We start from the raw sequence: 15,342 nt of genomic DNA on the forward strand, positions 1-15,342 counted from the left end.
TGCACATTCGCCCCCCTGTAGCAGCTGGAATTGGGATCAGGGACTGCATCAGCCATCTTGCAGCGAATGACATATGGTATAGTAGAAATAAAAAAAAAAAAAAAAAAAAAAAGATGGACAAATGTAAAAACCGCCAGCACTGACAAAATGAAGGCAAAACAGGAACAAAAAAAAGGGGGGGGGGGGAGAGCTGATCTCCATCTGAAACTCCAATGCTGTAGCCCACCACCAAGGATACCATCAAGGCGGGAGGTAGAGAAAGGGGTAACCCAGGGATAATCAGAAAACTGGTATCGATACTTGCCACGAGGTATGTTTCATCAGCGGGTCTCCAGCCAGGACATAGCCGCCTCCGGATCCGTAAAGAAGCGTGTGCGATCCCCGTCTATCACCCGTAACTTGCTGGGGTACAGCAGGCTGAACTTGAGGCCTTGGTCACGCAGGGTCCTTCTCACCTCAGTGAAAGAGCGGCGTTGGCGTTGCACCTCAGGTGAGTAGTCCGGGAAAAGCATGATCTTGGCTCCCTCAAACATCAAATCCCTCTTTTCCCTGGCAGCCGCCAGGATTCGATCTCTGTCACGGTAATTGAGTAGGCGGAGCAGGAAAGGCCGCGGAGGGGCCCCAGGGACCGGAGGCTTGGGAGGAACTCTGTGTGCCCGTTCAACCACAAACGTAGGTGGCATAGCTGGTAGGCCCAAGAGGGAGATGAGGAAGGTTTCAGTGAACTCAGCAGGCTTGGGGCCCTCCGCCCGCTCCGGGAGGCCCAGGATCCTGATATTGTTTCTCCGGAGCCTATTCTCGGTGTCTATGGACTTTTCCTGAAGGGCTCTTACTTGTATCTGCAGGGCATGAAGATCTCTGGAGTCTGCCCTGGTAGAATCCTCAAGCTGCGAAATGCGGCCCTCCGCCTCGGCGAACCGGGCCCTAAATTTGTCCATGTCATGCCTAATGAGGCTCACATCTGCCACTAGGTGATCGATCTTCACCATCACCGAATCCCGGCCCTCCTTGATGGCTGCCAGGAGTTCAGCATGAGAGGCGGCTTGCGATGCCGACGGATTAGGCAAGGCTGGGAAGTCGACAGACATCTCTGTGGCTGAAAGCCTCGTGGGTAAGATGGCCGCTGCCGCCCGCGCTCCAGGCGTTGAAGACGAACGGAGCTTACCCGGCGACAGCGGAGGGGCTCTCGGGGTAGCTGGTGCCTTCTTTCGCCCCAGGGTGCCTGTCAAGCGGGTAGTGGAAGCAGGAATCTGCGCTGGAAGTCAGTCAGGATGAGGGTAAGAGCGGAGCCCAGCTAACACACGTCTGCTCCCGTTCACATCGCGGCCACGCCCCTTGGGGTGAGAGAATTTAAGTTCTAGTGATCACCAATGTCTTTTTGATATTAAAACAAGAACTAAAAAATCATATACAAAAACAAAAGTTTTAGATTTCAAAAGGACAAATTTTGCTGAAATGTGGACATTTCTAAAAAAAAGTAATTGAAAGGTTGGAAAAAAATGAGAGGAGTAAGTAATCAGCGGGCACTATTAAAGTCTACCATCCTGAAAGCAACTATATTATATGTCAGGCAAGTTAGTAGAAATAAACAGAAGAAAAAAAACAATATGGTTCACTAAAGACGTATGTAGAATAGTAAAGGGAATGAGCATATAAAAGAGTCAAGGAAACAGGAGGAATAGCTGAGGAGTATAAAAATAGACAAAAGGAGGCCAAACACATTATCATTGCTGGCAAAGCACAGGAAGGAGATAAAACCTGTTAGGTACATTAGTAATAGAAGGAAAAATTACAGTGGAATCACTAAAATGAAAAATGGGCACAACACAAGGGAGACCTGGATGTAGCAAACCAGTTAAACAATTACTTCTGTCCAGTCTTCGCAGAAAAAAATTGTACTAACAATAAAAAGTTGGGGAATCGTAATGACGGTTAATTTTTAGGATTTCAAGAGAAAACCAAGAGGTGAATGGTAAGCTGTCTAAAGTGTAAAAATTACTATTTCCCTCAGGACCAATTAAAGAACTGACATATATGAACAAATGGGGAGAGGAGATAGCTATACCAATATCCCTAATCGAATGGGAAAAGACAATATCAAAAATACACAAAACCTCAATAGCCTTAAAACATCAAGAAAGGAATTATAAAATTCTGATGAGATGGTATTGGAATCCAGTAGCTCTGAATAAAATAAATGAAGAGAACTCGGAAAAGTGTTGGAGATGTGCTGAGAATAGAAGAACATTGGTACACATTTGGTATGGGTGTAACAGAGTGAGGAATTTTTGGAATAAAATAACAACAATTTATCAAAAAGTGTCAGGAATAAAAATGCAGCCAAATATAAATAATCTATTGCTGTCTATAACATCAAGATCAGTAGAAAATGCAAAGAAAGATATTTTTCATCACATGATTACAGCAGCCAGAGCTTTAATAGCCCGTAAGTGGAAGAAAACGGAAACTCCTACAATAGTAGAATGGATTTGTGAAATGAATGAAATATATTATATGGAAAAGAAGATGAGGATAAAGGGATATGTAAAGAATCAACTACCCAAAATGTGGCAACAATGGGATGAATTCCAGCTAATTTAAGAAGTTTTTTTAAGAGTGAATCAGGAGGGAGGAGGGGAAAGAGGGGGGAACAAAGATTAATAAGGGAGGAAGGGAGAGGGGAAGGGAAAATAGAGAGAATTTTTCATTTATTTTTTGTGAATGAGGAGAATGAGGGTGAATGATACATAGAAGCAATTTTCTTGAAAAACTCATGTAAAGTGAGGAGAGGGAGACGTAAAAAAAGGAAACGGAAGGTTATATATCCCTAAGAGCAAAAATTTGTTTCCTTCTTTTCAGATAAAATATAAATGTTGTTAAATGTAGAAGGTGTAGATGATTTTATTGGATGGTATGTATTTTGTAATCTTTGAAAAATGTTATAAAAAGATATTGAAAACATTTTTAGGATTTCTGGAGACAGAGGTAGCAGAGGTACTAGCTCGGTAAAACTTAATAAACCAATGGGCCCTGATGGTATTCATCCCAAAGTTCTAAGAGAACTTCAAGATATATTTGTTGAACCATTAACAGATCTTTTTAATCAAACTCTTCTAAAAGGAGAAGTTCCCCATGACAGGTAGACAGCTAACATTATACCTATCTACAAAAAGGGCAGCAAGGTAGAAGCAATTACAGGCCAGTGAGTTTAACATCAGTTGTAGTCAAGTTAATGGAATCGCTCCTGAAAAGAAGAATCATTGATCAATTAAAAATACACAACTTGCTGGACCCAAATCAGCCTGGTTTTATTGAGGGCAGATCATGTCAGACTAATCCAAATTTTGTTTTTATATTACCAATGTTTTGCAGGATGGTGCTGTGGATTTCAGCAAGGTCATTTTATACAGGTCCACAAAATTATCTAATTTAAAAGGTATACAAGCTAGAACTTAAAGTGGTTGTAAAGGCAGAAGGTTTTTTATCTTAATGCATTCTATGCATAGCGGTGATGCTCCGTAGCCATAGCCAAGGTCCGTTCGCACCATAGATCCTGGGCGGTGATGCAGAAGTGCAAGGAGTGTCAGGCCTCTACCATACAGACCTGATAGGTGGAGGAGTGCTGCAGAAATGGTTGTTCTTCTGGAAGGTTTCTCGTCTATACATAGAGGAATGCTGGAGACCTGTCAGAGTGACCATTGGGTTCTTGGTCAACTCCCTGACTAAGGCCCTTCTCCCCTGATCGCTCAGTTTGGCCAGGCGACCCACTCTACGAAGAGTCCTGGTGGTTCCAAACTTCTTCCATTTACTGATGATGGAGGCCACTGTGCTTATTGGGACCTTTAATGCTGCAGACATTTTTTTGCACCCTTCCCCAGATCTGGGCCTCGATACAATCCTGTCTCTGAGGTCTACAGAAAATTCCTTGGACTTCATGGCTTGGTTTGTGCTCTGACATACACTGTTAACTGTGGGACCTTCTATAGACACACAAATCATGTCTAATCAACTGAATTTACCACAGGTGGGCTCCAAGTTGTAGAAACATCTCAAGGATGATCAGTGGAAAAAGAATGCACCTGAGCTCAATTTTGAGTGTCATGGCAAAGGCTGTGAATACTTATGTACATGTTTTTTTTTTTTTTCAATTTAAATTTTTTATACATTTGCAAAACAAACTTCTTTCATGTTGTCATTATGGGGTATTGTTTTTAGAATTTTGAAGAAAAATAATAAATTGATTCCATTTGGGAAAAAGGCTGTAACATGACAAAATGTGGAAAAAAATTAAGCACTGTGAATACTTTCCGGATACACTGTAGTATCCTATGTTTAGATGAGAAATAGAAGCCCTACACAAGTAGAATGTGTTCATTCTGTACATTTCAAGGCTTATTTTTTAGTTTTGGCTGAACTGTATCTTTAAATTGTTATGTTATGGAACACGCCTGAATATTTCACAAATGCATAAGTCACTTTCTAGAGGTAATTAAGAGAAACATTAGACAAGACTGCTGAGACATCAACTGGTCCTCCTGCAATGGAGTGATGTTGTTGATTCCAATGCTCTTTCCGCCTAGGAAATGAAAGTATTCAAGCTAATGCCTATTAGATTTCTGTCTCTATATCTGCTTGAATTGTGCCTTGGGAGTAATTCAGAGACAAAGGGCGGAGATATATGTATTATTAATGAAAAAAACAATAGAGAAAGAGATACCATAAATGTTTTAAGAAAAACTCCATTCCTAAAGTGAATCTACATTTTTTTTTACTTCATCACTCAAAATGATCGAAATTGGCTATAGCAAGGAAATGCTGTCTACACTTATCCTAAAATCCCTTCGCTACCATCCTGGCAGTCTTAATTAAACTTTGCCACTTATCTTTCCCCCCCCCCCCTCATCCCAGTGTGTTTACTGGCTTCCGGGTTTCACCAGTGCCACCAATGTCACAGCCAATCACAAAGGTGGAGCTGTCTTGTGCTGCTTGGTGTTTGTTTGTTTGTTCATGCCAGCAGCTGAGCCCCCTCTGCTTATTTGCCTCCCCAGTGTGTTCCCTAGTGATTTTCTGCTTTCCGATGCCCTGCTGCAGTGTGATTCATGTGGTTCTCAATGTCTTCTCCCTCCAGCATCCTGTCCAGCCCCAGGATGCCTCCTGTAGCCCCCAGTGACCCCAGTGCCCTGTATCCTACTCAGCCTGTACTCCAGCCTGTATCCTTCTCCAGTAACCCTGTCGATTCTAATCTGTATCCTGCTCCAGTGATCCCATGCACTCCATCCTGTATCCTGCTCCAGTAACCCTGTGCACTCCATCCTGTATCCTGCTCCTGTGACCCTGTGCACTCCATCCTGTATCCTGCTCCTGTGACCCTGTGCACTCCATCCCGTATCCTGCTCCTGTGACCCTGTGCACTCCAGCCTGTATCCTGCTCCAGTGACCCTGTGCACTCCAGTCTGTATCCTGCTCCAGTGAATACTGCACTCCACCATGTTGTTCTTTGGCAACCCTGCCTGCTATAGACCCTTATAAACCACCTCCATGTTCCCAGCACTATTGTGCTGCAGAATACATTCCTGTATATTTGTACTCAGTCTCTGGTAGCTGCCTGCTTCAGTGACAGCAAAACTCATAACCCATCTCACCTCCTGGCGCTAAGGTTGGCTCCTTAGACGCTGTGACTTGACCCTTCTATGGGCTCTCACCTTTGCTCAACAAGCTGGAAAGCTGACTCTTTCCTAACACCACCAGCAGGTATCCAGTCAGTGCCGTTCTCTGTGTTCCCACTGTCTAGCCTCAGCTGCTGCTACCCAGTCGAGGTTAGTCACTCTGCCCAAGTGGAAACAGAACACCCATATGTGACACTGGTAGGCCCAAATCAATGGGTGCTTTCACATGTGCTTCCCTGAAATTAGGAGCTTTGGATCACAGCCTGTTGTACTTTCTTTTGGACTACCACTATGGTCAATACTGGTGCCTATGGTCAAAGAGGTGTCAGTGGAGGAGAGGCAGCCATTAACACCAAACAGAAGTATTCAAATGTGCAAACAGGAACACCCTGTGATTTAGGACTACTGGAACTTTAGAAAAGACAACTAAGCATATCTGTTATCAATATAATATGTTAAGGGGATAAAGACAACTTTGTTTATATTTACAATTTATTTGTATGAGCTCTTATAGGTAACTGTGTCCTGCCTTTGGGATTAAAAGTTTTAATAAAATTAAATGGATATGTCACAGAGTTTTTCTAAATGTAGTCTAGACGGCCCTATGAAAATAATTTTCTACTTGACTATAGTGAATTTTCTACTTTTTTCTGGATCATGGTTTAAAGAACTCAAGATAGATTTAACATAAAAGCCAAGCAACTAGCATTTTCAGAAGGGGGGCATCAATAACGTTTCTGTCATGAGAGGTTTCCTTTGGGCCTGATTCACACTTTGTAAAAAATATACTAGTGAATAAGGTAAAGTTGTGTTCACTTCAATTATCTAAACACGTTCATGCTAAAATCTAATTTTTCCCCTTTGTACATGACTGGTGTTAGGATACTGAGTACTTGTAGCCAGCAACAGCAGAGGTGACCAGACTGGTGTAGCTGTACTTAAGGAAACTAAAACCAGAATGCTTATGATCAAACTAAAATTTATTAAAAGAATAGTTTGGGAATTGCAAAAAAACACACACATGATCACCTAGGTGGATGCAGCATCGGTCCTATGTTTTTGGTCTTAGCATCCCATCGCCTCTAAGACCGAGAACTGGGCATTCAAGAGCACTGATCGTTCATTTCACTGTCTTTACTGAGCACAGACCTTATGACGGTCAGTCACTGGCTCTCTGCTCTGTCCCTCCAGTGGGGAGAGAGTTAGAGTGGCTGGCTCATGCTCTCAGTAGCACGTTGAGAGGCTAAGCCGACTGCCAGTTAGGGATCTGTGTGGATCCCAACATTAAAGTCGGGAACTCTCTAGAGTCTGGACCGGCTGACTGACATCAGCCAATAGTGATGTCACGTACCTGGTGGGGAGCCTGATGTGCTAAGCAACTTGAGCAAGGCCTCTGCTAAACTTCTGGCTCAGATCCCCTGACAGAGTAGACTGTTGTTCTTGCTAGCAGTAAAGCTGATAGGATGTCCAGGCCAGGCAGTGGGAAGCTGGTGGTGAACCACAGTGGAGTAGGCAAGCTGGGTCATGGCAGGTCAGCAGCAGGTGGGACAGGCTGGCACTGGTGGCAGCAGAGTGATGAGGTACAGACTGGCAGCGGACAGATGCTTGCAGCAGAGGACCAGCAGCAGATTGAATAGCAGAGAAATCCGGATAAGCCAGGTCAGATGACAGTCAGATCAGGTTCTGGGACACAGACAGAAGTGTAGCCAGGGTACAGGCCAGAGTCTGTAACAGATAAGCAGTGTAAAAGCCAAGGGAGCAGGCAGAAATGGAGGTCAGGAGACAAGCTGGGGCGGGTGCAGACAGTGTTCAAAGAATAGTCAAGATCAGCTGGGTCAGTAACTGGAATTAAGTGCAAGATAACAGAATGCAGGTTGCACTGGAATGCTGTAGACAAGACAGCACTGGAGCAGATCACTGACTCAGTTAAATAGCCCACTTGGCTCCATAAACTGTCACAGATGCGCATGCCTGCACAAGCAGATCTGCATATGGATGTGCACGTTCACATTTTCTAAGTGCACGTGAATGGCAAGGAACTGGCCTGTGACTGTACACAGGAATCATTCAGAGGGGCCACCTTGGTTATTGTCATGCCCTTTATAATTATGAAACTATATATAATACAATATATACAACAAAGGGGAAAACACAGTTAAGCACATTATGACAGGAAATGGCGGAACAGACAGGAGGTTGGATCAGGAAGGAGCCAGACCTGGGATCAGGTACAGGATGCAGGTATTGGAACAGGAACAGGATTGTATAGGAATCAAGATAACGGTCAGTAACAGGATCAAAGTCAGGAGCAGTAACCAGGTACATGGCACACAGGCAAAACACTGAGGTTCAGAATGAAGCTAGAAGAGGAGCTATATACCTTCCTTAGCAGCAATCATCAGGTGGAGAGTAATTATTGGGATCTGCTGCCTCTTGGGAGACAGCTGCTGATGGACACCAGAAGTACACCTGTCAGCTCTGGGAACCACAGCGCCACCAGCAGGTGATCCAGGTCCAAACAATTGGGTATTCATATTGATGGCAGCTGTAGCTGTTTTATTACGGCTACATAATTAAACATATGATTTGTTTTTCTATGTCACCCCAGGACAGACAGCACTCCACATAGCTATTGAGAAGAGAAGCTTCCAACTAGTCCAGCTGCTGATGAAACACAAAGCTGACGTCCATGCCAAAGCGGAGGGCGCATTTTTTCAGAAGAAGAAAAAAGGAGTCAGTTTTTACTTTGGTAAGATGTCACAAGCATGTTCTAGATAACCTGAGTAATTGCAGGAGTAACCAAAGTCAACCCTAAGGCTCCTTGCACACAGAAGCTAAAAAAAAACAATAAAAAACGCCAGTAGCTTTGCAGGGAGCCTTTTAACGTTTTTTAGCGTTTTTGCAATAGCGTTTATTAGCGTTTTTCAGTGTAGCGTATTTTAGCTGTTTTTTTTTTCAATGGATAAAAAAAACGCTTAAAAACGCTGGCGCCAGCGTTTTTGAGAGGTTTTTTTTCGCCGAAAAACTGCACTTTGAACGCAAATTTCGGGCGTTCAGAAAAAAGCCAAAAAACCCCAAAAACTCATTAACACTAAAAAACGGGCACATAGGCTAACATAGGCCCGGATTCACGTACAGCGACGTATCTTTGAGCGGGCGTAACGTATCCTATTTACGTTACGCCTCCGAAACTTAGACGGGCAAGTGCAGTATTCTCAAAGCACTTGCTCCGTAAGTTGCGGCGGCGTAGTGTAAATAGGCTGGCGTAAGCCCGCCTAATTCAAATTTGGAAGATGTGGGCGTGTGTTATGTAAATGTTATGTGACCCCACGTAAATTACGTTTTTTACGAACGGCGCATGCGCCGTCCGTGGACATATCCCAGTGTGCATTGCTCCAAGGTACGTCGCAAGGACGTATTGGTTTCGACGTGAATGTAAATTACGTCCAGCCCCATTCACGGACGACGTGAATTCGACGCGGGAACGACGTCCATACTTAACATTGGTACGCCGCATGTACGCCTCATATAGCAGGGGTTACTTTACGCCGGGAAAAGCCTAACGTAAACGGCGTATCTGTACTGCGTCGGCCGTGCGTACGTTCGTGAATTCGCGTATCTAGCTGATTTACATATTTCTAGGCGTAAATCAGCGTACACGCCCCTAGCGGCCAGAGTAAATATGCAGTTAAGATCCGACGGCGTAAGAGACTTACGCTGGTCGGATCTAATACAAATCTATGCGTAACTGATTCTAAGAATCAGGCGCATAGATACGACGGCTCAGACTCTGGAGATACGCTGTCGTATCTCCTTTGAGAATCTGGGCCATAGAGTTCAGTTTATGGGCTTTTTAAAAAAAACGCCAAAAAGCCAATAAATTGCAGTTTATCAGCTTCTGTGTGCATGGAGCCTAAAAAAAACTACTGTAAAGAAGGCATCAACAAAAAAATGTATCTAAGTTTGTTGCATCAAATTCGGTATGTTATATATATTTTGCATTAATTTATAATTTCCTATTTACCAGTACCAATGCATAGAGGCTGTAGTAAGCCCTTTACTATTCCCATTTTTTCTGTCACATCTCTACAGCAAACCCTAGAAAGCAGCTGTGAAACTCTTGAATGCAGACAGCCGGTGTAACACCTAACTAACTTCAAACGTTAATAGAGCATGAGATTAATCTTCGTCGTTCCCAAAAATTGTCCCTAAATTTACTCCAATTATTTTTTTCCCGTTCGTAAATACATTTGTAGATCTGGAGGTATTGCAGTTTCTATTGACTAAAGTCTGAAATATTTTTATTCACAGGTGAACTCCCTCTTTCTCTAGCTGCCTGCACTAACCAGCCCAATATTGTGGACTATCTCTTAAACAATCCCTATCGTAAGGCTGATTTAAAAGCCAGAGATAGTCATGGGAATACAGTCCTGCATGCTCTGGTTTTAGTAGCTGATAACACAGAGAAGAACACTAAGATAATCACTAAAATGTATGATGACATTCTGAAGAGATCCATAACAATCGATCCAGAGATGTACCTGGAGGAAACTCCTAACTGGGAAGGTCTAACACCACTGAAGCTAGCAGCCAAAACTGGTAAAATTGAGGTTAGTATAAAAGAAAACTTTGTAAGCTTTATACATTAGCAGCCCCATTTGTTAAAGGGATTAAAGCTAAACGTTGGCCAAAAACACAGTTTAGCGCTGTACAGTACATTGTAAACATAAATGAACACTAATCAAGCGTGTACTATGTGTGGCTGCTGCTGCCTTATGTAATACTTTTAAGCTGGCCTTAGATGGACTGAAATTTGACTGGTTCAGCTCAATTTCGATCCATGCATGGCCGTTCCCACTTGACAGAGGTTTTTGTAACACTCCACTTCTGTAAAAAGGGCTTCTTGGAAAAAAAAATTCGATCAGCAAAAGCAGGCAATGAGCTGCAGCCAGTGACCAGTGTATTCTGGCAGAGGAGTAGTCCTGCTGTCAGAATATATTGGAACAACGGGGAGGATTCCTCTATCCACCATGCTTGTGTGGATGAAGGAATCTATTTTTTTTTTCAATCAAACCACTGGCTGATCACTTTATAAACAGCGCTGAAACGTATACGTAAACGTATTCCAGCTGAAGTATTCAGATCAGGGATGTCAAACTCAATTTCATTGTGGGCCGCATCAGCATTATGATTGCCCTCAAAAGGGCCGATTGTATCTGTAAAATTAGATGTCCAGAGCATCCCCATCCCATATATTAGATGTTAAGAGCCACCCCACCATCAGAAGTTGAGTCCCCCACTATCCCTTACATCACAGCGCACCCCCTTTCATTATGCTGCTGCTGGGAAGAAGCTGAATGCATTGTTTGAAAGAAGAAAGTAGAGGGTGGCTACAGGAGAGGTGCGAGGGCCACATGAAATGGAGGGCTGGATTCGGCCCGTGGGCCTTGTGTTAGACACCTGTGAATCAGATCCCATTTATGTTGCTGTTGCAGCATTACCGTCACCTCATGTCTGGTAAAACTTTGGCAGGAGGACAGGAAAGCAAAAAATGTTGGTAAATTTCTCCTACGGAGCCTTGGATAGAGGGTTTAATGGATGAAAAATAGGGTTTTCATCCTTGTCACCGCTGACATCTATTGCTCCATAGTGGTGCACAGAGCGTCCGTTCAGGTCCTCCTAAAAAACTAACAGGTGGACCTGGACGGTCTGCCCATGTGAAAGGGGCCTTAGAGAATTTCCCACTGAATGTAGACAGCAACAAGTACCTGACATAGGCTCTGCTTTCCCCATTCTACCGTTTATGTCTCATTTTTAGAGATTTCCTACCAATTCCTAACCCAGTGGCTGGGAGACACGAGATCTCTTGTACCACCAATTATTAGAAGGTCCAAGTCCTGCATGTTGTGCAAGTGGGGCCTGGCCATCTTTTGCCAAGCAGAATAATGTCCAGGGAAGTTGCAAGCCCTATGCTTTTCCTTCTAGTCAGGAACTTTTCTCTGCTGCTAGTTCTGTTCCTACCAGGCGAGGTACCTGTCCCTACAAAATGCATGCCAAACTTGGGAGCTAGGGACTTAAAAGGCTCTGCCTAACCCAAGCTGGCTGCTAGAGTATTATAGCTTCCCCATGTTCCTCTTGACTTCCTCTTAGTGGAGCAAGTAGACTTTTCCTGCCTACATATAACAGTCGATATACTTATGATGTGTTGTAGTTTCTCCCCTTCTCATAACTTCTCCCCCTACGGCTATACATGTACATTACCTATTTATATTCCAAAGGGACAAGGAGGTAACCAAGCTGCTTTGCTTAGCTGCAGTAGAGGAATGTCAGGAAACCCACCTGGCAGGGCTGTGTAAATGTAAAGATTGTGCAGAATTATAAGTCCTTTGGAGTTCGACTTTCAAAAAGCTTCTTGTGTCCCCCCACACCATATCATCTGTTAGCCTTTGTTATTATCCTTGTTATTTGTCTCACGTTTGTTAGCTTTCTGTGTTTAATTATGGTAGAAAAATCATGGCCGATTGACATTAAAAAGGATGTTTTAGAGGGCAATTTAACAAAATGAATTCCTAAAATGTGTCAGACGTCTGAAGATAAAATAAAGGACATTTAGGTAATGTCTAGCTACTCTGAATATCTCAGTGTCTCAAATGTTTCAGTGAAGGACAATAGGAACATGTTTTTATAAGTGTTAAGGACGATTGCCTGCAAGAAAAAAATTAGCCTTAAATATTTATTTTAGTTCTCAAATTAAAACAGAAATCAACATTTTATTTTAGAGAAGAATTGTTAACACAGTTGGTCGGATGGGTATAGATACGGTAATGAAAATGCAAGTTATTTCAACTTTTTGGCATTTCTGTTGTCTTTGAACCATCATACTAATTACAATGGATCAGCTGATTCTGACAATAGGATATTAGTGGTGTCTGTGTAGACCTTGCACAGAATGAGGTGGGTAATTAGAAGAAGAGTTTATTTAGTGTTAGGGCTTAATTTATGGGTTCAATTAGTGTTAGTGTTAAATTTTAGAAGTTACTTAAAGGTTAGGTGTTGCTAGGGAGTTTAAGATTTAAGGACCCCATTTAGGGGTTAGTGGAAGTGTTAGGGCTTTGGGAGATGTAAAATCTAAGTGCCAGGTTAAAGGTTAAGTATTAAATGAGAACTTAAAGTGACAAAAAAACAAGCATGTCATACTTACCTGCTCTGTGTAATGGTGTTGCACAGAGCACCCCTCAATCCTCTTTTTCTGTCCCCTGCCAGCGCTCCTGGCTCCTCCTCTTCAGTCAGTGCCCCCAATAGTAAGTTGCTTGCTCTAGGGGCACTGGTACATACAGTACTCGCTCTTGACGCCCGATCTATGCATCCATAAGACACACAGAGCCACGGCTCGGCCCGTCCCCACCACACCCCTTCCTCTGTCCTCATTGGCTCACTGGCTGTGATTGACAGTAGCAGGAGCCAATGGCTGCCACTGCTGTCTCAGCCAAAGAGGAATGAGAGACCCGGGAGAAGCTAAGGGGAGTATTAGATGGGGCTGGGAGGGGGGTCATTGCACACAGAAGGTTTTTTACCTTCATGCATAGAAAGCATGAAGGTAAAAAAACTTGTGCCTTTAAAACCACTTTCAGCACTTAAGGACCAAGCCCATTTTTCAAACTTGCTGTGTACAAGTTAAAATCTGTTAGTTTTGCTAGAAAATTACTTAGAACCCCCAAACATTATACATGTATTTTTTAAGACACCCTAAAGAATAAAATGGCGGTCATTGCAATACTTTATGTCACACCGTATCTGCGCAGCGGTCTTACAAGCGCACATTTTTGGGAAAAAATACACTTTTTTTCTTTTATATTGTGAAAGATAATGTTATGCCGAGTAAAGTGATACCCAACATGTCATGCTTCAAAATTGCGCCAGCTTATGGAATATCGACAAATGTTGACCCTTAAAATCTCCATAGGCATTGTTTAAAAATTCTGAAGAATCAAAAGGGTCCTGGTGTACACCTTGTGTATATCTAACCCCAACAGCAGGTGGGCTTATGCGCTTATTGTGTAGAGTTACCCTAGAGGTGGTAGAAAGTACCTTGCACATTTAGTAATTAACATTGGCTGGCTTTTGGTGGGGCCCTTCTTTAGGTGGCGCACTGTGCTTTTAAGAGTTTGGTTGGATGGCAGGAGATAGATCACTAAGTAGGAGCAGTCTCTTTTTGGAATAGCAGTGTGTGGCAGGTGTTTAAAATGTGCAGCCTACCTTACCACTTCCTGGCAGGTGGCAATCTGTTATCAATGACTTGGCGATCAGCAGGTCTGATCGATTAGGTCCCGTTCTCTCACACAGGCCACAGTCTCTCCGCTCCAGTTGTGAACACGCAGCGATTCTTTCTCTCTCTCCCCTCAGTCTTTGAAGTTATCTCTGGAAGACTCAGATGCAGGTCTCCTCGATGTAGATGAACAGGCCCAGAAACCAGTCCCCTTAGCTCCTCTCCATGGGCTTTGATGAGGTACACATGCTGACAGTGGGTCTGTACCCATCGCTGATGCAATCTCAGCCAATATGCCTGGGAAAACAGTGGAGCTCTCCTCCAGGATCAGGGATTTGTGGGAGATGAAGTCCACAGCTTGTTAAACTCCATTAACAAATATGGTGCAGCACCCCTTTAAGAACTACATTTCCCATAGTCTACAATTCTGCAGAGCAGTCCTTTCTAAAGTTTCCATTGGTTTTACTCTTGCTCCCTCTGTTTGGATCCTGCCCTGCCAGGAAGGGATGTTAGTGGAGGAAGCAGAGGTTTTACACTGCCCGCTCTCACACAGATCCTGCTTCTGTCACAATTCACAGTGCAGCAGTGAAGAACCAACAGTGAGAGCCAGCAGCTGCACATAACTACATAGTACACCCAGTGGGGGGGCAGTTTGAGGCAGCAGTGGATGAAGCAAGGAGGGAGGGTTCCAGCACACTACAGCTGGCGCTCTGTACACAATAGACCACTGGGGGGACTCCAGAGGGTATAGAGGAGGGGGAAAACGCTTTCCACTTAATGTCCCAGGAAGTTTGGGAAGAGGGCGCACTTATTTCTTTTAGCAGACTAGGGAAGATGTAGAAACAGGCTTTTATTACTGTCCCAGTTGCAACCCTTTATTCCTGTCCAGTATGACAGTACTGTGCAGACAAAAATAAAATCCTGGCAGAGGTTCTAACCTTTCCTCATTCTAAACAAAATGTGTGGTCCAGATTAACTGGGGAACAAAAGTATTATAAAATGTCCACATTTGCTGAGCAGTCATCCTCCAAAAAAAGAATGCTTATTGAAGGTTGGCTTCATTGTAAACAGTGTATATTGTTTCTTATATGAAACTTATCAGCTGTCTGTCTTTCAGTTGTTCAAGCACATGCTGCGGAGGGAGATCACAGAGCCAGAGTATAAACATCTGTCTCGGAAGTTCACGGAATGGACGTACGGCCCAGTGCACACCTCTCTGTATGACATGTCATCTGTGGACTCCTATGAAGCTGACTCTGTGCTGGAAACCATTGTATTCAACAGTAGTGCCAATGTGAGTAAGACGATGTGGGTTAAATTGTTTCAATGTGGCAAAGGGCATATTGGAAAATAAATGTTTTGGCATTTTTTCATATTACCCAAATGGTCTAAAATGTGGTCAATCTTTAG

The 15,342-nt window shown here is 43.4% G+C and overlaps 1 protein-coding gene across 2 annotated transcripts in view; it reads left to right on the forward strand.

The window, feature by feature from the left end:
- The window catches only part of LOC120927741 (transient receptor potential cation channel subfamily V member 1-like), a 112,475-nt gene that overhangs the window by 61,759 nt on the left and 35,374 nt on the right, over positions 1–15,342 (forward strand). For both annotated transcript variants that reach the window (XM_040338628.1, XM_040338629.1), the window contains exons 5-7: positions 8,275–8,415; positions 9,978–10,276; positions 15,050–15,226. In XM_040338628.1, coding sequence (XP_040194562.1) covers positions 8,275–8,415; positions 9,978–10,276; positions 15,050–15,226 — 617 coding nt within the window. The remainder of the gene's footprint in view (positions 1–8,274; positions 8,416–9,977; positions 10,277–15,049; positions 15,227–15,342) is intronic.

This window comes from Rana temporaria, chromosome 2, assembly GCF_905171775.1.
Source record: "Rana temporaria chromosome 2, aRanTem1.1, whole genome shotgun sequence".
NCBI lineage: Eukaryota > Metazoa > Chordata > Amphibia > Anura > Ranidae > Rana > Rana temporaria.